The 24,012-nt window shown below is 43.2% G+C and overlaps 1 protein-coding gene across 1 annotated transcript in view; it reads right to left on the bottom strand.

The window, feature by feature from the left end:
- SHTN1 (shootin 1) overlaps window positions 1-24,012 on the bottom strand; it is a 104,071-nt gene that overhangs the window by 73,147 nt on the left and 6,912 nt on the right. The window contains 1 exon segment of the mRNA XM_029080722.2: window positions 13,941-13,993. Within this exon segment, the coding sequence (XP_028936555.1) occupies window positions 13,941-13,993 (53 nt within the window).

Genomic DNA, 24,012 nt, shown 5'->3' with positions numbered 1-24,012 from the left:
ATACAACAGAGTAGGTAGATGCATTCCCTGTCCAACCAGTAGCTTACTGTGTTGAGGGAGGGAGGTATTTTATCCCTGTTTTAAAGATGAGGAAACTGAAGCCCAGAAAGAGTGACCTCCCCAAGGTCACACAACAGGTAAATACCTAAGATAGAATTAGAACCTGGGTCTCCCGACTCTCGGGCCCATGCTCTTTCCACTAAGCCACAGTGTTTTTGGGTTCAATCCCTTCAACATCTCTTAACATGGGAAAAAGATGTTTTACAGGAGATCTATGTCTACATCCCTTAACATATGATAAAGACATTTTAGTGTTGATTTATGTGTATATGGCAAAATTGATTCAAGTTCATTATATCATTGAGCATCAGCTGCAAGTATAAGGAATAGCCTAAGTGAAAAGGAATAGCCTTTTATAAATCTACCTCCTGTCACATATCCAAAAGAAACACCAACTTACAGGGACATTCCCCACAACTACAACCTTCATTAAATGTGTACTGTGCTTGTGGAAATAATATCACTAAACTGGCAGGATTTTTCTTTTCCAGAAACCACTTGTTACTGCCTCATCAGTTTGGTCACATGAAACAGTTCTGGTCTCAAGTTTCATTCAGCACTGTTTATAAAGGCCAGAGATCTGCCAAATTTACCAAGATCGGCTACACGGAGGCAGAAATGGTTAATTTTCTCCACAAAGTGCCTCGGACAGGTCTGTGTTCATTTCGTTTCTTCCTCACCGTCTCTGTCTTTGGCTAAAAATGACAGTGGAAATGGCCCCCGGGATGTATACCACCTTGTTCAGCTTGAACAGGGAAGGCAACTAGGAAAGGTAGTCCTTTAAGTAAAGTAGCATGGCCTAATGGAAAAGAACATGGGCCTGGGAGTCAGACGACCTGGGTGCTAATTCCGGCTGTCTGCTAGGTGACCTTGAGCAAGTCAATTCACTTCTCTGTACTTTTCATTCATTCATTCAATAGTATTTATTGAGTGCTTACTATGTGCAGAGCGCTGTACTAAGCGCTTGGAATGAACAAGTCGGCAACAGATAACTTCAGTTTCCTCAACTGTAAAATGGGGATTCAATCCCTGTTCTCCCTCCTACTTAAACTGTGAGCCCCAGGAGGGAGAAGACTGCATCTGACATGATTAGTTTGTATCTACCCCAGCACTCAGAACAGTGTTGGACACAGTAAACATATAATAAATACCATAATAAACAAACCTCTAAAAAATAGCAGCCAAAATCGAATTTTATGCTGCAAAAACAAAGGCAAATAAAAAACCTACAATTGATCGGTGGACTGCACTGACCCCAACCCACAAAGAAAACAACAAACAAGCAAAGGAATATATCAGGATGTTAAGGGACACGGAGAACAGGAGTTGCCTGGAAAGAAATACGACCATTTGTTACACGAAAGCTAGCCAGCTACAGAGTTAACTCAACGTGGCATGAAAAATGAGTTTCCGATGAAGCTACCTGTTGGACAGGGAATGTGTCTACCAACTCTGTTGTATTACACTCTCCTAAATGCTCTACACACAATAAATGCGCCATAGGTTTGATTGATTAGATGATAAATCCTGGGAAGGGCAGAGTATGAATATTTTGATAATTTGACATAATTATCATCTGTAAAACACAGAAAAGGTTGCTCGATAAACCTTCCTCTGCAGAGATATTCCCTCCTCTAGGTCAAAACTTTCAATTCTAGAAGAACAAAAGTTTCCACTCTGCATTTCGACAACAATATCATGAGGGGATTTGGGAGGGCTTCCGATAGCACGAGGATTCATGGAGGCTCTTCCGGCCGTGTTGTCAAAGAATCGACTTATGCATGTGTGCAGCTGCAAGAGTCCACCGTGGGTGAGTACTAAAGTGCGAGTTTTGCTTAATGTGAGGCTTTACAAGCATCCAGTCCTCTGCATCGGAGAACTGGGTGTAAAAGGTGTGTAATCAAATATTACCTAGCCTTAAGCCCTCCAGACCTACTCAGGGGCATTGTGGAAACTTTGTGATCTAAGGCCCTCTCTAGAACAATTACTATTGCTTTACCCCATCCTGACTTTTTTACGGTATTTAAGTACTTACTATGTACTAAGCGCTGGGGTAGACACAAGATAATCAGAGTGAACACAGTCCATGTCCCACACGGGGCTCCCAGACTTAATCCCCATTTTACAGATGAGGTAACTGAGGCACAGAGAAGTTAAGTGACTTGCCTAAGGTCACAAGCAGCAGACAAGTGTTGCAGCATGAATTACAATGGAGTCCTCTGACTCCCAGGCCCCTGCTCTTTCCATTAGGCCATGTTGCTTCTCTTAATTAATCCTCATAAGGAGAAAGAAAGATTCTTTAAGATTCCTTACGCTTATCAGAGCATTGCCCATATCTGACAAGCTGGTTGAAGTAGTAGTAATGGAATTTACTGAGCTCCCACAGGGCTTACCATGGGAAATTTCATCCCACATGTAGGCGGTAATGCTCAAACATGAGGAGGAAAAAAAAATGACTCATTTGGAATTGTAAAGCTCAATAAAACTTGTCTATTTATACTCGGGAAATGTGCTAGACAGCTTGTACAAGAAGTCCTGGAATTTACAACATAATTGCTCCCTAAAAATGGTCCCAAGTTGAACTATTACAAATTTGAACTATTTTTACCCCCCAGTCAATGGCATTTATTGAGACCTTACTGTTTACAGAGCACTTAGGAAAGTACAGCACAATACACATAATCCCTGCTCATGAGGAGTTTACAGTCCAAGAGTAACGTTATAAATGGGGACTAGGCTCCTAAACCAAAGTCATATACCCTATTTTTTATCAAAATTACCCAAAATTGTGAATTCAATCAATTATAAGCAGGTACCAAAACTACATTACTATATTTACATTGAATCAGAGAAGTTCCATGATTACATAGCCTACTTTTGCTCTGTCAAAAATAAAATGGACAGATCATTCTTCCCTGGTCACTCTGCCTAGCAATGATGATGGCATTTGTTAAACGCTTACTATGTGCCAGACTCTGTATTAAGCACTGGAGTGGATACAGGCAAATCTGGTTGGACATAGTCCCTAATCCTTCATGGGGCTCACTTTCTTAATGCCCATTTTACAGATGAGAGAACTGAGTCCCAGAGAAGTGAACTGACTTGTCCAGTCCACAGCAGACAAGTTGGCAGAGCCGGGATTAGAATCCAGGTCCTTCCGCCTTCCAGGCCCGTGCTCTTTCCACTAGGCCAAGCTGCTTCCTGTAATATCTAATAAGCATTTTGCCTACCCATCAATCATATTTATTGAACCCTTACTGTGTGCAGAGCACTGAACTAAGACCTTGGGAAAGTACGATATAACACAGTTGGTAGACACAATACCTAACCACAATGAGTTTACAGTCTAGAGGGGGAGACAATCATTAATATAAACAAATTATGGATATGTATATAAGTGTTGTGGGGCTGAGGGAGGGGTGAATAAAGCGTGCAAATTCAAGCGAATAAAGGTAAAAAGAAAATCTTGATCGTGCCCAAATTATTTATTATATATATTATAATTATAATAATTATATATTATATTATTATATTATCAAAAAATAATAGATATAATTGATTATATCCTTCACCAACAGCAAGAACTGAAGGGTGTTCATGTTACTGCCACAAAGCATGACACTCAGGTCGAGAGTGATCACTTTTCCTTAGGTTCCAAACCTTCCCCTGTGAGAAAAAACTATCATCATGCAGTGAAATCCAAACCAAACAAACAACTCATGTTGAATAAAGACAAATGGAAGGAAGAGGCTCTGCTCAACATCAAAGAACACCCTATCAGAGCAAGAAATCCCATCTGCCTCTACTAGTATGACTAATGAATGGGGAGGTAGTCATTAATACTGTGGATACCATCATGAGACAACGCCAGGATTAGTTTGACCCAAATAACTCTACGATCAAAGAAAGGTGAGCTACAAAGCAAAGAGGGCATAGGCCTCGATACACTTATGAAAGAAGCCTAAATTACGGCATCTGGAATAAGGTAAGGAATACGTCTGACAAGCTGTGGGACACGGTGATTGAAAGGCTTTTATGCCACACGGACTAAAGCCAAACCACCATCTAATGTGCATCTCTGATAGTGACTATGGACCAATACACGCCATCCAGCACCACTGAAAAGTACAGAGAGTCCATTTTCATCTTAGAAATGGAGAGAATTAAAGATGGCAACAATAGTAAGTATAATCATTATGGTATTTGTTAAGTCCTTACCCTGGGTCGAGCCCTGTTCTAAGTGCTGGGATGGATCCGAAATAATCAAGTCAGACCCAGGCCCTGTTGCACCCAGGGCTTGCTATTTAAGTAGGAGGGAAAACGGGCCTTGAATCCCTATTTTACAATTGAGGAAATTGAGGCCCGGAGAAGTGAAGTGACTTGCCAAAGGTCACACAGCAGGAAAGTGGTGTAGCCGGAATTAGAACGCTGGTCCTCTGACTTCCACGCCCATGCTCTTCTCACTAGACACCAATGCTGCCCTTCTACTGAATCATCTACTTACACAACCTTCCACCATTAAGGAAATTCTTTGTCTTGGCACTAGCGTTTAACGAGTCGCTACCATAGCAAATGCCTCAGTTTCCTCATCTGTAGAATGAGGATTAAATCTTTATTCCCTCCATTTTAGACTGGGAGTCCCTTATGGGACAGGGCCTGTGTCCAACCTGGTATCTTTTATCTACCGCAGCTCTTGGCACCTAGTAACTGCTTAACATGTACCATAATAACTACTGCTATTGGAACATAGATTTGGACCCTGGCCCTCAAGGGGTTCATGATTTAAGAACAGAAGGTGAGGAGAGGGGACAGGCAACAGATACATAGGACTGATGGAACAATAAACTATTACTACTACCTGTCAAGTTCAACCTTCACATCATCGCTAAAATCCATCCTTTCCTCTCCATCCAAACTGCTGCCACGTTAATCGAAGCACATCTCCTATCCCGCTTTGACTACTGTATCAGCCTCCTCGCTTACCTCCCTGCCTTCTCTCTCTCCCCGCTCTGGACCATATTTTACTCCATTGCCTGGATCATTTTTCTGCAAAAACATTCAGTCCATGTTTCCTCATTCCTCGAGACCCTCCAGCGGTTGCCCACCCATGTCCACATCAAACAGAAATTCCTTTACATCGGCTTTAAAGCACTCAATCACCTCGCCTCTTCCTACCTCACCTCACTATACCCAGCCTGCGCACTACGTTCCTCTAATGCCAACCTAATCACTGTACCTCGATCTCACCTACCTTGCTGCCAACCTCTCACCCACATCCTGCCTCTGGCTTAGAATACCCTCCCTTTTCATAGCCGACAGACAATTACTCTCCCCACCCTTAAAGGCTTAATGAAGGCATATCTCCAAGAGGTCTTCCCTAAGCCTTGATTTCTTTGATTCGCCCAGCCCCAAAGCACTTATGTACATATCCATAATTTATTTATATTAATGTCTGTCTCCCCTTCTCGACTGTAAGCACGTTGTGGGCAAGGAACGTGTCTGTTGTACTTTCCCAAGCACTTAGTAGAGTGCCCTGCACATAATCAGCATTCAGTAAACACGATTCATTGATTGACTCTAAAATAAAATATGAGACAGAGATAAATTCACACACTAAAACCAGAAAGCAGTAGGGTACTGACCATTTCTTTCTGAAATCTGTCACACGGTACAGACAAAGCCTAGAAGAAGACAGGCCATTTAGGAGTGTGCCAGTCCCACCTCAAGGTGCTGGCAACAAATTTGTCCTGTCAAACCTATAACGTCATCCCGGCAGCCGTGCTGAAACAGATTCTTTAATAGCTTGCAAATCTACAGCTGGAAAATGCCAGGTGTCTTCATGTGCCTCTGCCTTCTATTTTTGGCAACTGAACTACGAGAGAACTGGCAGTCGCATGATTTACCATCTGTCTTGTTCAAGGAGAGGGAAAGAAATGTGTGACCCAATTGCAGTTTGTTATCTGAGGCAGACTTTCCAGCATGTCTGTATGGTATTCATGGAGCTCTTACTGTTTGTGGAGCAATTTACTAAGCACTTGGAAGAGTACAACAGAGTGGGTAGACACATTCCCTGCCCACAAGGAGTTTACAGCCTACAAGGAGCCAAAAGAGTGTAACTCCCAGTGAAACGAGCCTCTTCGCTCATCCCCTCCCCCGATTAGTTTTTCTTTTCTCTCTTACCACCTCAAGACCCTGCTGAGAGGGTGGCATGCCTCTCCTTGGATATAATTTCGCAAGCCACCGCGTGGCATGAAAGTTCTCTTTCCCCACAGCTGCATTATTTGTCTATACTGCTCCCTCATTGTGTAAGAATTGCCCACTAAGACCTCGTAATAGCAACAGATGTTCTCATGACCACACTGCTTAATTATAATTTTCAATCATTCTACGTTGCTCACCGCTTGTGTAGTACACAGCAGTATGATTGCTGGCTAGCTAAAACAACACGGATTATGTTACGTCTGCTCGTAGTCTCTATTTTTGGCTCTTTATGAAGTGGAGAATTGATCTGAGGTTGACCTGGCTGGTTTTAAAAGCCTTTAATAGGGTAGTCCCTGGAGATATTCCAGATTTTTCCCTTCTGCCTCATCCTGGCAGATACCTGAATTCTGACCCGAAGACTGTCTCTCTAGGGTTTGGGCGGCCCCTTTGACAAGGGTCTCTAAAAGAGCTAGCTAGCTCCCCTTAGTCAACCAGCTTCACCCACCCTCCCCCGATTTTGAATACGACCTGATGCGATTTGGTTTCAAGCAGGTCTTTATCTGGATGACAATGGGTCCTATGTCATGAAACCTTCCCATTTTCTTCCCTGCTGGTACAAGGCCTTTTCATTTGTTTTCTTTTTCAAAGAATGGTTTTCCAAATGTTTTACTATACATCCTGTTTCTATATCTACTAACATCTATGTAATATAAGCTTATTCATATACACTTAGTATAGAATCTTCAAGGGTTCGGGGGGAGAATTCTGTATAATGCCCCTTACAATACAGTACGCCAGCTAATGGAAAGTGGGAAGAAGATAATAAAGAACATACAATCATATTTACTGAGTACTTACTGGGTACAGACCACTGGACTAAGCCCTTGGGAGAGTATAATACAACCGAGTTGGTAAACACGTTCCCTTCCCACAACATAGGGACCTTGTCCCAGATAGTCTAAATCTTGGGTTGGGGAAAATTGCAGATAGAGACAATGTTGCATTTTTTGGTGATGGGTGAGGGAAGAAAAGCAGGATTATAGATAATGAAAGTTCTGAAAACTCTGTCTTGGGTAATTCACAATGTGGGTTGCTGATTTAGGGATAGTCAAGTGATGACTTGACCTGTGCCATTATGGCAGGACTTTACCCAACACCTGTGAATGTCTCCAAATTTATAATCTTAAGAGCACAAAACAAATGAAGTCATATCAACTTGGGGGGTAAAAAAAATCCTCTCCTTTTCTCTATCCAGAAAGGCACTGAGTTCTTTTCTCTTTAGCTTTCAGAGGAGTAAATAATCTTAACTGCCGTAAAAGCTGTTATAAATCATTATCCAAATTCAAGGTTGATTATGAGGGGAATGATTATCAGAAGAGAGATCCTTGCTCTTTGGTTTTGGATAGACTGCTGTTAATAAGTGACAATTTCGCTTTCGAATGGCTAAGAAATCTTTTTTTTTGTTTCCTGGCCAGACCACTGGCAATTCTAGTTCAGAGAAAATGCATCTAAGTCAGAGATACATTTTGCCTAAAAAAAAGTTAAAGCAATCAGTGGTACCTTGCCTTTTAAACTGTTTTATAGGTTTTTTTTTTAAAGTGAAATACTTCAGAAGTTTCACTCCTGAAAACACACGAGGGAATCTTAATAATACCCAACAAAGCCAGGAGAGACACGTTATCAAATAAACTGCTCCTTGAAGTCTAAACCCTGGAATCTGCCTGTTCCACTTCCATTTATTGTTCCTGGCAGTGTGTCAGAAGACACTGATGTACTGTTGCACTAGATCACACTAACACAACTTCTCTTACTACTTGAACATTCCTTCACTTCAATAATGGAAACACCCCAGAGCCCTTCATTAACTCCATTCATTCATTCAATAGTATTTATTGAACGCTTACTATGTGCAGAGCTACTAAGTGCTTGGAATGAACAAGTCGGCAACAGATAGAGACAGTCCCTGCAGTTTGACGGGCTGACAGTCTAATTGGGGGAGACAGACATACAAGAACAATGGCAATAAATAGAGTCAAGGGGAAGAACATCTCGTAAAAACAATGGCAACTAAATAATAATGTTGGTATTTGTTAAGCGCTTACTATGTGCAGAGGACTGTTCTAAGTGCTGGGGGAGATACAGGGTAATCAGGTTGTCCCACGTGAGGCTCACAATTAATCCCCATTTTACAGATGAGGTCACTGAGGTACAGAGAAGTTAAGTGACTTGCCCACAGTCACACAGCTGACAAGTGGCAGAGCCGGGAGTCGAACTCATGACCTCTGACTCCGAAGCCCAGGCTCTTTTCAACTGAGCCATGCTGCTTCCCCAATAGAATCAAGGTGATGCACATTTCATTAACAAAATAAATAGGGTGATGAAAATATATACAGTTGAGTGGACGAGTACAGTGCTGAGGGGATGGCAAGAGAGAGGGGGAGGAGCAGAGGGAAATGGGGGGCAAAGAGGGTTAAGCTGCGGAGAGGTGAAGGGGGGGCGGTAGAGGGAGTAGAGGGAGAAGGGGAGCTCAGTCTGGGAAGGCCTCTTGGAGGAGGTGAGTTTTAAGTAGGGTTTTGAAGAGGGGAAGAGAATCAGTTTGGCGGAGGTGAGGAGGGAGGACGTTCCGGGACCACGGGAGGACGTGGCCCAGGGGTCGACGGCGGGATAGGCGAGACCGAGGGACGGTGAGGAGGTGGACGACAGAGGAGCGGAGCGTGCGGGGTGGGCAGTCATTTGTCTTCATGTAAAAGCAGCGTGGCCTAGTTAATAGAGCGCGTGCCTCAGAGTCAAATGGACCTGAGTTCTAATCTCAAATCTGCCACTTGCTTGCTGTGTGACCCTGGGCAAGTCAATTCACTTCTCTGGGTTTCAGTTACATCATCTGCAAAATGGGGATTAAGATTGTGAGCTCCATGTGGGACATGGACTGTGTCTTACTTGTTAGCTTGTATCAACCCGAGTATTTCTAAATACAATACAATTGTATTTATAATAAGTGCATAAAAAATATCATAAAAAAGGTACTGGTATCTTAGAACCCCAAATCCTTCTCCTCACACCCCCGTCTACAGGGCTCTTATTCCAACATATACAGTCAAAAAGAGACTTTTCTCCAAGTTAGAAAAATAGCATTTGATATTAGCCATCAGCTTAGCCATTTGCTATGCAAACATCACTGCCCTGTTCCCCATTCTTTAAATGTGGCTGCTTCAACAGCAAGCAGGGAAGGGAGGAGACAAAGCAAAATTTCAGCATATCTGGCCTGAAGCCAAAGCTCAGAGCAAAATGTCAGCAAAGTCTCTGACGGGCTGGGAAGGAAAAGAAAGGCCAGGAAATCTATTGAGGAGTTGGAAGAGGAGGCCAAGGGGCGTGAAGTGAAGGGGGAAGTGAGAAAGGGAGGGGTGAAAAAAAGAAAGACAATAAAAAAGTGCAGACAGAGGTTAGGGAGAGGAGAAAATTGAGATCTTAATATCTCTGCAGATCCTACACAGGCTTCTGAAAGTAAGAACAACCCTAAAAATAGAGAAGCAGGGTGACCTAATAGATAAAGCTAGACAAAGCACAGAGTCAGAGGGGCCAGGGTTTTAATCCCAGATCTGCCACTTGTCTTTAGTGTGACCGTGAATTCTCTGTGCCTCGGTTACCTCATCTGTAAAATGGAGGTTAAGATTGTGAGCCCCATGTGGGACATGGACTATGTACAACTTGATGAGCTTGTATCGACCCCAGTGTTTAGTACACTGGCACAGAGTAAGTGTTTAAAGATGCCATTAAAAAAAAATTAAAAAGATATGGTCAATTCTATTCTGTGGGGGTGGGCTTTCTGAAGAGCTTGTGACAGGATTCACGCCATGTCTGACACTGGATCCATACGAAAAATCCCTTTGGATGCAGAGAGTTGCACGTTGGAAGACACGCTCCAATTTCCTATGAGTTCTATGCACAACATGCAATCGAGACACTAATTCCTGACTAACTGCCTACAACTAGATGAGGAGTACTGATGAAAATGTGTGGCTCTGATCAAGTCATAGTGTCTGAGCCAAGTGAATTTATAAGTACAAAATTGTACTGGGGTGATGCTTACCCAATCATCCCCCTAGTTCCCCAAATCGAACAAGAGATTGGTTGCACCTGCCACTAATTTCACAGGGCCTCATTACTTGGTTTTGGAGGTACCCACTCTGCTTGTGAAATGCCTATAAAGCAGCGAAAACAACATTCCTTTGCAATTAGATCAGGAAAACATTCACTTATTAAAGGGACTATGTATTAACTTTTTGAGTATGAATTTCAGAATCTGAGCTGTTCCTCGCTAGTCCCTCAATATTTTTAAGCACTTACCATTACTATATTATATTTAAGCATCTAATATGTGTCAAGCACTGTTCTAAGCACTGAGATAGATACAAGTTAACCTGGTCAGACACAGTCCCTGTCCCACATGGGGCTCACAATCCAAGGAGGAGGGAGAACGGGGGTTGAATCCCCATGTTACCACTGAGCAAGCTGAGGCATGAGGACTTGCCCATCAAGTTAAACACTTACTATGCATATAGCGCTCTACCAGGCATTTGGGCAAGTATACCAGAATCAAAAGGCTAGTTTTTGCCCTCAAGGAATTTATAAACTAATGGGGAGGTGGAATAATAATATTATTAATAGTGGTATTTACAGGTGTTTACTATATGCCAAGCATTGTACTAAAGGATGGGAGAGAAACAAGATAATCAGGATGGACACGATCTCTTTCCCACAAAGGACTCACAGTGTAAAGGGAAGGAAGAAAAATGGAATTATTTAGAAACAGTGGGAGCAAGAACAACAGAGGTTTAATTGCTAACAAAAGTATGGGAAACTGAGAAAGTGAATAAATAGGGCAATAAGTGGAATACATAAGAGTGTGTATTACATTTTAATCCATGAAAACACTAGCCTTCTCTCATACTTTCATACACCAATAAAAATACTATTCATCTTCTGATTTGATAATCCACATCACCTAAAACATAAAAACAATGTAGTAGCCCGGACAAACCTCAATGGACATAATTTAACATGGTTATCGGGTGGCTGAAGGCTACCCTTAGAATTCTAATCTGAAATAATGATGTATGTATCTGAAAGTAGTTTGGCCTTTTATATTTTCAGTATGCTGATCAGAATCTCAAGGGGGACAAAATGAAAAACCTTCCAGAAGCTAAGATACCGCAATTATCGCTTCTCCATTTCTTTCAGGGGAGAAAGAGAATGAGATTGGTTGTTAGAAGATTTTAAATTTTGATCTGGCACTCCCACAGATTCGTTCTATTATCTTGGACCACAGTAGGTAAGAGAAAACTCATGGGATTTTAAGAGACCACCCCGACCAACATTCCTCCTTGATTTTTAAACAGACTTGCTAGGAGTTTAAAATTACCCACAAACTTCCAAAACCTTAACTCTGGCATGGGTGATCCTGGCATAAATAGCAAAGCTGGGAGGGAAATCGACCAAGCTCATTCAATTGAATATCCAGTGGATCATTCTGCCTCCATTGGTTGTATATACTTTCTTGTCTGTTTCCCCGGCACATACAGATGTGTAAGATCAATTATACATGTTCCAGTCAATTATTTATTCCAATTACTCTATTTGCAAATATTTGTATGTCTATAGCCCCCATTTGAGTGTACGCAAATGGATTTTGTGCTTCCAGTGCACTTTCTCAAGAGGTGACATCGTTCTGTGAAATACACCGGTGGGTGCTCAATCCTTTCTGATCTCCCAACCTCAGGTCTCCCCCTACTTAGGTCTATACTTCATTCTGCTGCCCAGATTATCTTTCTACAGAAACACACTGGGCGTGTCACCCCCCTCCTCAAAAATCTCCAGTGGTTGCCTATCAACCTCCGTACTACGCAAAAACTGCTTATTATTGGCTTCAAAGCTCTCCATCCCCTTGCCCCTTCTTACCTCCCCTCCCTTCTCGCCTTCTACGGCCCAGCCCACACACTCTTCTCCTCTGGTGCTAACCTTCTCACTGTACCTCGTTCTTGCCTGACCCGCCGTCGACCCCTGGCCCAAGTCCTACCTCTGGCCTGGAATGCCCTCCCATGTCACATTCGCCAAACTAGCACACTTCCCCTTTCAAAGCATTACTGAAAGCTCACCTCCTCCAGGAGGCCTTCCCAAACTAAACCCCCCTTTTCCTCTGCTCCTCCTCGCCTCCCCATCGTCCCGACTCACTCCCTCTGCTCTACCTTCCTCCCTGCCCCACACTTGTGTATATATGTACATATTTATTATTCTATTTATTTTATTATTGATGGGTGTATATCTACAATTCTATTTATTCATATTGATGCCTGTTTACTTGTCATGATGTCTGTCTCTCCGCCTTCTAGACTGTGAGCCCACTGTCGGGCAGGGATTGTCTCTTATTTGTGGCCGAACTGTACTGTCCAAGCGCTTTGTACAGTGCTCTGCACACAGTCAGTGCTCAATAAATACGATTGAATGAATGAATATCATTATCCCTACTGTTAGAGTGAAAACTCCTTCTAGACTTGGGAATATGTGTTGTGCTTCTGTTGTACTTTATGTGCTTAATTAGTAGATATTCAGAAAACACCCTTCCTACTACCAACTACATCAAATGACCTGCAGCTCAGACACAGATGTTGGACACTGTTTCCGGCACCGAATCCAGGTTCTGCCTTAATCACAGCAACTATCTCACCAGTCTCTCATCAGGAGGTGTCCAGATAGCAGCCTGGCTCTCTAAAGGGGAGGCTGCGATACTCAGACCCTGAGGTAATGATATCCAACCCAGGCCCTAGTTGTTTTCACTCTAATGTTAATCCTGAAATTTGAAACATGGATATTGTGGGTTTGGAGTTCTGAAGTAGATTGAAGATATGTAATTCTGGTTTCTTGAAAGGGATAATGAGCAATTGTCCATTTCTTTCTCTCTTTCACCGCCTCCTATTCCCAATCTCTTCTTGCACATGTGTGCCCTTTCCTTGGGACTCCCTGCTATTTCTTCGCTTTCATTCGCCTCCTTCCTTTACTCTTAGAAGCATATTTATTAAACAAACGACCCCGGGCATTACGTAGAACCTCTCAACAAAAGTGAGGAAGGCTAATGTAAGGGGTGAGTGGCAGAGCGTTATTTTTCCAACTATTAGCCAACAACAAAAACTCTACCAAATAATCAACAGGCTTTTGATGGGGTTTTGTTTCTGGAGGGTTTTGTCTGGTTTTGTTTTAATTTCCAGGTGTGCAGTCCATAGAATAAGAGAACGCAGAGACAAAAAAAACTCTGTGAGTCCATTTAGTCCAAAGACTAGCTCAGGTGAGTTTTCCACAAAACCAAGTACAGCCTACGTCCCACAGCCAAACATCTCGGCGACTAGGCTTACACTGGCATCTCAATCTTCTGTTGGGGGGAAAAAAAACATGTTTCTTAGGGGCTAAGGTTACCTGGCCTTGTGCCTCGGAACACATTTGAATCATGTACTTAATTCCGCAAAACTGTGGCATGCTTGTTATCCTATACCATCTGGTGCCTCCAGTCGATATTCAGTTCTTAAAAAAAACACGCTCATTCACACTCTTCGTCGAATTTGGTGGCAGGACAATGGGGCCCTGTTATTCAGCCTTGGGCATATTTAAGGAAGAAAATCTCAAATACAAACCTTCTCTTTTGTTTTCTTGTTCTCTGCTCTAAGATCTTCATATTCCCCAATTGCTATAAAACAAAAGGAAAGGCAACATTACCACATTTTGGAATTGAATTAAAATGATAAAAGGTTTAGTACAAGAAAATTCAGCTTCCGATCCACGATGGGATGGCATTAGGATGGTCAATTGCCTGATTTTATACCAGACAGTCTGATTTTCAAATTGCTCAACCTTAGATGTCCTTGTGTCTTTTCAAAATTTTCCATCAGGCTTCCCTCTACCACATGCCCTGCTACCGGGTACCATGGCTCAGATATGGCAGCCGAGTTCACAGAGACCTGGAAGGGGAAATCAAAAACTCTAACTAGTAGGTGGTGCGGAAAGCTCCCAAGGAAGATCTAGATTAGGGTGAAGTCGGCTTAGTTCCACAAATGGGGGCTCGATGTCATCACGTTATATTGTGTGACCACCATAGCACCTGGAAAGTCATGTGGGACTCCTTGTCCGATGCACTTCACTCCGCTGCCTGGATGATCTTTCTACAAAAATGCTCTGTCCATGTCACTCCCCTCCTCAAAAATCTCCAGTGGTTGCCTATCAACCTTCGCATGAAGAAAAAACTCCTCAGTATTGGCTTCAAAGCTCTCCATCACCTTGCCCCCTCCTATCTCAGCTTCTTTCTCTCCATACACAGCCCAGCCCACACACTCCACTCCTCTGCCGCTAAACTCCTCACTGTGCCTCGTTCTCACGTGTCCCACCGTCGACCCCTGGCCCACGTCCTACCTCTGACCTGGAATGCCCTCCCTCCTTCTGCCAAACTAGCTCTCTTCCAAGCCCTGAGGGCTCACCTCCTCACCTCCCAGATTGAGCCCTCCCTTTCCCTCTGCTCCTCCTCCCCTCCCCATTTCCCCTACTCCCTTCCTCTGCTCTACCCCTTTCCCATTCCCACATCACTTGTGTACTCTGTTTTACTAATGATGTGTAATGATGTAATGTTTTATTAATGATGTGTAATGATGTCTATGTATGATTCTATTAATCTGTTTTGATGGTTTTGATGCCTGTCTACTTGTTTTGTTGTCTGTCCCCCTGCTTCTAGACTGTAAACTCGTTGTTGGGTAGGCTTTGCCTCTGTTGCTGAATTGTACTTTCCAAGCGCTTAGTACAGTGCTCTGCACACAGTAAGTGCTCAATAAATACGACTGAATGAATGCTCAGTGTTACCCCTCATTGGCATACGCATCAAAATCTCTCAGATCAGTGGCAAAAAATAAAATCCTTTTGTCAATCCCAAGTTGAACATATTCCAACACATTCTGCAAAAAAAAAAAAACTCTTCAGTGAAAATTTAGACCCCACTAGGTAAATCAATCAACGGTATTTATTGAGTGTTTGCTGTGTGCAGAGAACTGTCCTAATGGCTTGGAAAGGAATAACAGAATAAGTAGACACAATCCCTGCCCTCAAGAAGCTCACAATCTAGTAGACACATGCTAAAATAAATTACCTGTAGGAGGGAGCAACTGTATATAGAGATGTGTACATACATGTTGTGGGGAGAGGGAGTGTGGTGAGCATCTAAGTGCACAGGGGTGAAAACTAGGATGGAGCGATGAGAGGTTTGTCAGGGAAGGTCTCCCAAAAGAGATGCAATTTAAGTAGGGTTTTGAAAATGGGAGCAAAATGAGGCATAGAGATGCGTGATGGAAAACTTTGAAAAGACGCAAGGACATCTTGGGATGGGCAATCTGAAAATCAGACTGGTATAAAATCAGGCAATTGGCCATCCTTATTCCCAAGCCGTTAGGACAGTTCTCTGCACACAGCAAACACTCAGTAAATGGGAGCACAGAAAGGAAAGGGGAAGAAGAGTGAAAGATCTCAAAGGTGAGAGATACCAGAAAGAGACATAGTGAATAGGTTGGCAATAGAGAAGTGAAGCCAAGCGGGATTGACTGTAGTGGGAGAGGAGTGAGGACAGAGGCTAAGCAGCACGGCCTAATGGATAGAGCATGGGTCTGGGAGTCAGAGGGACCTGAGTTCTAATCCCAGCACGACCATTTAACAATAATAATGATAGTATTTATTAGGCACTTACTATGTGCCAAGCACTGTTCTAAGCGCTGGGGTAGATACAAGGTAATGAGGGTGTTCCACGTGGGGCTCACAGTTTTAATCCCCGTTTTACAGATGAGAGAAGTCAAGCGGTTTGCCCAAGGTCACACAGCAGATAAGTGGCAGAGCTGGGATCAGAACCCACGTCCTCTGACTCCCAAGGCCGTGTTCTTTCCACTAAGCTATATGGCTTCCATTAAGTCACTGTCTGCTGTGTGAACTTGGGCAAGTCATTTCACTTATTTGCGCTGTAGTTACCTCATCTGCAAAATGGGGATTAAGACTATGAGCCCCATGTGGGACTTCCCCTTTAGTCTGTAATATCACTGTGGGCAGGGAATGTCTCTATTGTTGTATTTTACCCTCTCAAGCGCTTAGTACAGTGCTCTGCACACAGTAAGGGCTCAATAAATACAACTGACTGACAAGGACTGTGTCCAACTCAATTTGCCTGTACCCACCCCACTACACTGTCTGGCACATAATAAGCACTTAAATATTATCATTATTTTTAGGAAATGAGTTGACAGAGTGCCTCAAAGCCAATAGACAAAAGTTTCTGCTTGATGAGAAGAGGAATGGACCACCACTAGAGGTTTCTGGAGAGTGGGGAGACATGCAAACACAAGCTCACATAACACATAAGCCCTTATAGACCCAGAGAGAAATAAATTCCAAAAAAACCAAAGCCTTTCACCTAAACCCCTTCTCCAGGCAGGTCCACGATTGGGAACCATTAGGAAAAACTTATCTCAAGTTGCCCAGAAAATATAAGAAGATGGGGTTGAAGGTCAAGAATGGATAAGTGAGTGAATGAGGTAACGATGAGGTGTTGGGGGCAAGGAGTGAGACCCTAATGTATGCACAAGACCACCAAAGGCCATGATTGACTAAAATCAACAAATGAACAGAAACTCGGAGAGAGAACGCTTCCTGATCTCATTGCCAAAGGCAGGATACTGAGCCAAGTGGAAGGCGCTCTGAGCCGGTTAGGCACTGCTTATATTCTAAAGTTTAACACAAATTGAATGTCCAAGATACAAAGGTTTAACTGATCCTTTTAAAAATCAATTTCATTTTAATCTACATTGTTAAGTATGAGATGAAAAAACAAAGTTTTGTCTGGAGTGGTTCTAGAAAAGGCACAAATGATCTATCTCTTGATAACACAAACTAACGGAGGACAAAGCACACCTCCACCACACCAAAACTATAGTTAATCCAGGAATTCCTGATAGCTACAGTTTTTAAAATTTTCTTCTTCATTCAACTGAAGCAGCCCGGTCTAGTGGATAGAGCACAAGCCTGGGAGTCAGAAGGACCTTGGTTCTGATCCCGACTCTGCCACTTGTCTGCTGTGCAACCTTGGATAAATCACTTAACTTCTCTTTGCCTCAGTTACCTCATTTGTAAAATGGGGATTAAGATTGGGAGCCCCACATGGGACAGGGACTGTGTCCCACCCAATTTGCTCGTTCCCATCCCAGTGCTTAGTACAGTCCCTGGCACACAGTAAGCATTTAAATAGCCGAAATATTACCATTAACTATAGAAGTGTCTAAAAAGAAATGAGGCTGAGTAACTGAAGCTTCATCTGCTTTCCTATTTTCTATCTTTTGGTGAATGGGCAGAGTATTGAAACTTCAAAAAATAAGCAAACTGAGACAGAGAAGAGGAAGCAATAAGAAGCAAGGGTAAGTCCATTCACTGGATGTTTCACCTTTGGATAATTAAATCACTACGAAGATGACTCTGTAGATTGCTCTGCTCCCTAATGGCTGGGAGTTATGATTTCACTCCCTACATTTGTAGCTGGAAAGAGCAGGCACACTGAGCATGCATCTGATACAATGCACTACCTGACAGGCCAAGAAGCAGAAAGGTAAGAGCTTCTTTCTCACACTACAATAAGAAGGGGAGGATGGGGTCAAGGGATAATAAACTAGAGACTAGGAAGAGAAAGAGAAAGAGACGAAAGAAGGAAAAGAGGACACGAATAAAGAGGGGAAAACACAATCGATGGGAGTGAGAGTCGGGGAGAGGTGGGTGGGAAAGCTAAAGAGAATAGGTACATTAAGAGAGAATTTGGAGCACTGTGAGGACAGGAAAGAAGGGAGGAGAAAAATAGAGCCATGAAAAGGACTCTTCTGCTTTATTCACAGCCATTCATGACTGGTGGCCTAATAACACTGCTCCCAAGTCCAATCTGGCGCACAGAGGTCTACTGCTCAATGTAAACGGTAAAGTCTCACAAAATCATGGCTGACATTAAGAAGTTTTATTCCTACTTCACATACCTGATACATGCCTGAAGGCTTTTCTTTGCATTAAAGCAATTCCAGTCTTCCTCTCTTACAGCTGAGAGCATCCAGGGGAAACACAAGATTCCCCAATTTACTGAATGCTTATGGAAGCCATTAATTAAAGAATCATTCTCCAATGCTGGCCCCCAGTAGAAGTAATTTAGTTCTCAATGATATTTAATGAGTGCTTAATGGGTGCAGTGCACTGTACTAAGCGTTTGGGAAAGAACGATATGAGTTGGTAGACATGATCCCTACTCATAAGGAGCTTACAGAGGGAGAGAGACATTAAAATAATTCAGTCCATGTCTAGTCCTACTCCTCAAGAGCCTCCAAAGGCTGTCCATCCACTTTCACATCATTGATTCAGTTGTATTTGAGCACTTACTGTGTGCAAAGGACTTGTACTAAACACATCAAACTCCTTACTCTCAGCTTTAAAGCACTCAGTCAGCTTGCCCCATCCTACCTCACTTCACTAATCTCCTACTACAACACAGGCCCACACTACGCTCAAGTAGCACCGGCTTTCTCGCTGTGTCCCGATCTCTCCTGTCTTGCTGCCGACTCCTTTCCCACATCCATCCCTCTGACCTGGAACTCCCTCCCCCTCCAGGTACGACACTCTCTCCACCTTCAAAGCATTGTTACGGTCACATCTCCTCCATGAGGCCTTCCCTGATTAAGTTATTTTTTTCCCTGCCTCCCTCTCCCTTCTCCATCACCTATACACTTCGACCTGTGACCTATGGACATTTGATATTTGCTCCAACCCCACACTTATGTACATATCTTTAATTTATATATTATACATTATTTATATCAATATCTGTCTCCCCCTTTAGGCTGCAAGCTCATTATGGGCAGGGAACGTTTCCAATAATTCTTTTGTTCTGTACTCTCCCAAACACTCAGTAAAATGCTCTGCACTTAAGTGCTCAATAAAAACCATTGGTTGACTAATCTTCTCCTACCACTACTATGGTGCCACTCATAGGATTTTTGCTTTGGCAGAAACCTCATACCTTGGAACATGCATGCCCAAGCATATAAAAATGTTGGCATTTGTTAAGCACTTACTATGTGCCAAGCACTGTTCTAAGCGCTGGGGTAGATACAGGGTAATCAGGTTGTCCCACTTGGGGTGCACAGACTTAATCCCCATTTTACAGATGAGGTATCCAAGTATGTGAATGTGTGTGTGTGTGTGTGTGTGTGTATGCACATGTAATTGTGTATGTCCAACTGCATCTGCTTTTTATGTGTACCTACCTGTATTTTCATATGAGTATGGATATATGTCCGCCTAGGTGTGGACGTGTCTGAATTAGCACCCAAAGTAATGCAGCTATATTACAATTAAGGATTAGATACCAGAAAAATATGTTTTGTATAAGATGAGCACTCATAAATCAGAGCAAAATAACCATTAAAAATAACCTGAAATATCCTGCCCACTAGGACATTCTAAAGTGGGTTATCTCATCTGATTCAACACCCATCTCTGAGAATCACAGAACATTGAAAATACCTTAGAAAGGCTTATGCAGGAAACATCTCCTAATGGTGAATGAGGACCACTGCCATAAAAAGCTGTGTTCAATTAGGACCCTCATCTTTTCCTCACGATACCATTGGGTCTTGCACTTAAAGCTCAGGTCTGAAGAAAGGCAAGCTATTTTTACCTAGCTTGTGAATGAAAGCATTAGAGAGGCAGGGAGAAAACACTTTCAAATAAAGATGATTTTTGAAATTATAATTGGAAAGAGTGTAAGGCAACCTGAAAATCTGCTCAATCTTTGAGGACTACAGAAACTAGCTCACCTGGAACCTACTATGAATAAACCACACTCGCAGTCCTAGCCTTAACAAAGAAAAGCTGCCAGAAACTTGGCTCAGAAATCCAAGCACTATTTCACTGAATTAAGCAACTGAAAGCTGGATCGGCCCGATTGTTTTTCTAGCCAAAGAGTTGTTCTTGATATAAAGGACTGTGGCTTCAGTACCCAACTACCCTTATATAATCAGAAGATGCTATCTCTATTAAACAGAGGAAAAAAAGAAAAAGGCCTGGGTCTACGACGGATGTTAAAGCAAAGCAAGGTTCTCATTGTGGGTAGTAAATGAATCTGTTATATTGGACTCTCCGAAGCACTTAGTACAGTGCTCTGCACCCAGTAAACACTCAGTATGACCGACTGACTAGTACTGGTTTTAAGAACTGCATCCCCTCTCTGATAGCACTTGACTTTTCAATTGGATTTGCAAATAGATTCACTGACAATACTCTGAATTTCCATGCCACAAGCTTGTTTCAGGGAGATCATTATTCAGTAGAATCTGTCATTCCGGCCAAGATTCTCCATAAGGCTACCCAAATGTTCGCTGCAAATGAATGTCAGGAACCATCTGGGAAATTGCGGGAATACAGCAATGACAGCAAGACTCAATAAAAGCCAGAGATTGGTTGATTTATCGACAGTCAAGACCTGGACAGAAGTCTTCCTAAAAACCACTAGCTCCAGGAGTGATTCCCTAGCTAACTCCCACCCTCTCATCACCCTATTAGTATTCTCAGCACTCAAGTGCTCATTGTTTGATTCACTAAGCTCATTTTATCGACCAACGCTGTTGCACTGTACCCTCAATAATGATTAGACTGTAAGCCCGTCTAACGGCAGGGACTGTCTCTATCTGTTGCCGACTTGTTCATCCCAAGCGCTTAGTACAGTGCTCTGCACATAGTAAGCGCTCAAATACTATTGAATGAATGAATGAATAATGTTGGTATTTGTTTAAGTGCCCACGATGTGCTCTGCATATAGCGCTGGGGTATACAGGGTAATCAGGTTGTCCCACATGAGGCTCACGGTCACAATCCCCATTTTACAGATGAGGTAACTGAGGCCCAGAGAAGTGAAGTGACTTCCCCTCAGTCACACAGCTGCCAAGTGGCAGAGCCGGGATTCAAATCCATGACCTCTGACTCCCAAGCCCGTGCTCTTTCCACTTAGCCACGCTGCTTCTCAAGCGTTTAGAACAGCGCTCTGCACATACTGATGATGATTCCATTTCTGCATTTCAGTTTTGTTTCCTTCTGCGAATACTAGTTTTCCCCTACTTATTTTTGTCTGTTTCCCCTCACTCCCATTTTACCTAAACTATCCATGTCTACCCATCTATCTCCCGGATAAGGTCAACGGCAGGGACTGCGTACTCTACCGCTTTGTATTCTCCCAAGGTACTAGCAGAGTGCTCTGCTCACAGTAGATCTCCAATCAATTGTATTTACCTAGAGCTCACTGTGTACAGAGCACTGTACTATCTGCGCTTGGAAGAATACGGTAATCGAGTTGCTAGAATTTTTCATGGTATTTAAGTGCTTACTATGTTCCAGGCCCTGGACTAAGCACTGGGGTAGATACAAGTTAATTAAGTTGGAGACAATCTACGTCCCACATGGGGTTCACAGTCTTAATTGCTGAGAAGCAGCACTGCCTAGTGGATAGAGCATGGGCCTGGGAATCAGAAGGAACTGGACTCTAATCCTGAATCCACCACTTGTCTGCTTTGTGACCCTGGACAAGTCACAACTTCTCTGTGCCTCAGTTTCCTCATCTGTAAAATGGGGATTAAATTCTACTCCCTCCTATTTAGACTGCAAGCCCCATGTGGGCAGGGACTGGGTCCAACCTGATTATCTTCAATCTGCCCGAGCACTCAGTACAGTTTTGGCACACAGTAAGCACTTAACAAATACCACCATTATTATTACTTGGACCCACAAGTCAGCAAGTCTCCTGTCTGTTGATGCTTTCGATCTTCACGTCTTTACACTGGCTCAACTCGAGAAGGTGAGGGTTTGGGGGAAAAGCGTGGTTTCCGAAACCCTCTGCTGATTTCCCAGATCTTCCACATCACACCAGAAGTCTTCCTGCTCGCCTTCAAGGATCTCACTCGATTAACTGCACCTTAAATATCTGAACTCTTCACTCACCACCCCCACACTTGCTTTCCCTGCTCCTTTCAAACTCACCTTCCAACTGTACTTCACTCTCACCTTTGTTCCCTGGCCCACATTGTTTCCCCCAGGCTGGAACCCCCTTACCTCCAAAATACGACAGACCACATTCAATGCCCTCCTAAAACCCCACCTCTTCCCAGTCTGCCGAATAAGTAGTACCCAGTAATACCAACCCTCCGGCATCTCTGTATTGATTTATAACCATCTCGAGCATTTCTGTATATTTAATATCTGTTCAGCGTTTACTATGTGCCGAGCACTGTTCTAAGCACTGGGGTAGATACCTGTGCCTGGCACATAGCAAGCGCTTAAACACCACAATTATTACTTTTATTATTAAGTGACTGGCCCAAGGTCACACATCAGAAAAGTGGCAGAGCAGGGATTTGAACCAGGTCCTCCTGACTCCCAGGGCTGTACTCTATCCACTAGGCCACATAGCTTCTCAGTACAGTACAGCACTTAGTGTAGCGCATGTTAGCCAGTAGACACTCAGATACTATAGTACTACTACTGCCAAGCCCGTCCCACCATTTCCTGATGGGAAACCATCACAGCATGATGAGCTTGGCAGGAGTGAAGGGTGCGAGCTGGGGTGTAGCAGGTGACAGAAAGCTGGTGTAGAGTTCGCTCTCGATGCGGCTATTTCTGGCGAACCACTGGAGGCTTTTGTCTCTACAGATCTGGATTTTGCAGATCTGCTTCAATGCCACCAGATATAAATGACACCCTCACATGCCTCCGGGACTGAATTATAAGTATGCTATGAATAAGAACTCTGGCTCAGCAGTGAAAATAGCTCAATTAGCCAACTCTCTGCCCAACAGACCATTTACTTACACGGACGTAGCTGTCTTTCCTGTTTCAGGAAGGCAATCGACCATTGGCATTTATTGAGTGCAGAGCATTTGAGAGTATAGGACACGATCCCTACAGATGGTACTATTGGCAGTGAGCCTATCCACACATAGGGGTGAAACAACCAATGGATGACCAACACTGCATCCTACACTAGGGCATTTGTATTGAAAACTTGCCCTCCCGTGACCTTTGCTACTTGCAGCGCCTGCTTACTGTTTCTGAATCTGCCTCTTGGACTCCTGGTCTTTAAAAAGTATCCACCCAAGGTCAATAACCTCTCCCTTGGCATCCCACTCAATGTTGGTTCCGCCTGCTGCTGTTGTCTTCCTGCAGCCTAATGCCCTACTACATTGCTTGCCTTTAATAAGAGTTTGTTCTGCTCTCCCAGTTGGCATAGGTTCCATTTTAATTCAACATGCAACAGCTACTTGGGTATCCTGTATTGATTTCCAACCTCCTCAGATAACCTGCTTAGCAGAGCTGAACTGCTTTGAACAATGCTGCACTGCTCATGGGCTGAGAAAGCACATCCTAGAGAATCAGCATGGTCTAGAGGACAGAACATGGGTCTGGGGAGTCAAAGGACCTGGGTCTTGAAGGCAGGAGGAAATGTGAGACTGCAGAGAGGGAGAGACATCATGGCTGGAGATGTAGATCTGGGAATAATCCGCCTTGAAATAATCAATCAGCGGTATTTACTGAAAACTTAATGTGTGCAGAACACTATACTAAGAACTTGGGTTAAGTACAACACAACAGAGTTGGCAGGCACGATCTCTA

This window comes from Ornithorhynchus anatinus, chromosome 16, assembly GCF_004115215.2.
Source record: "Ornithorhynchus anatinus isolate Pmale09 chromosome 16, mOrnAna1.pri.v4, whole genome shotgun sequence".
In the NCBI taxonomy this organism is placed as follows: Eukaryota; Metazoa; Chordata; class Mammalia; order Monotremata; family Ornithorhynchidae; genus Ornithorhynchus; species Ornithorhynchus anatinus.
This window is presented reverse-complemented; position numbering and strand designations above follow the sequence as displayed.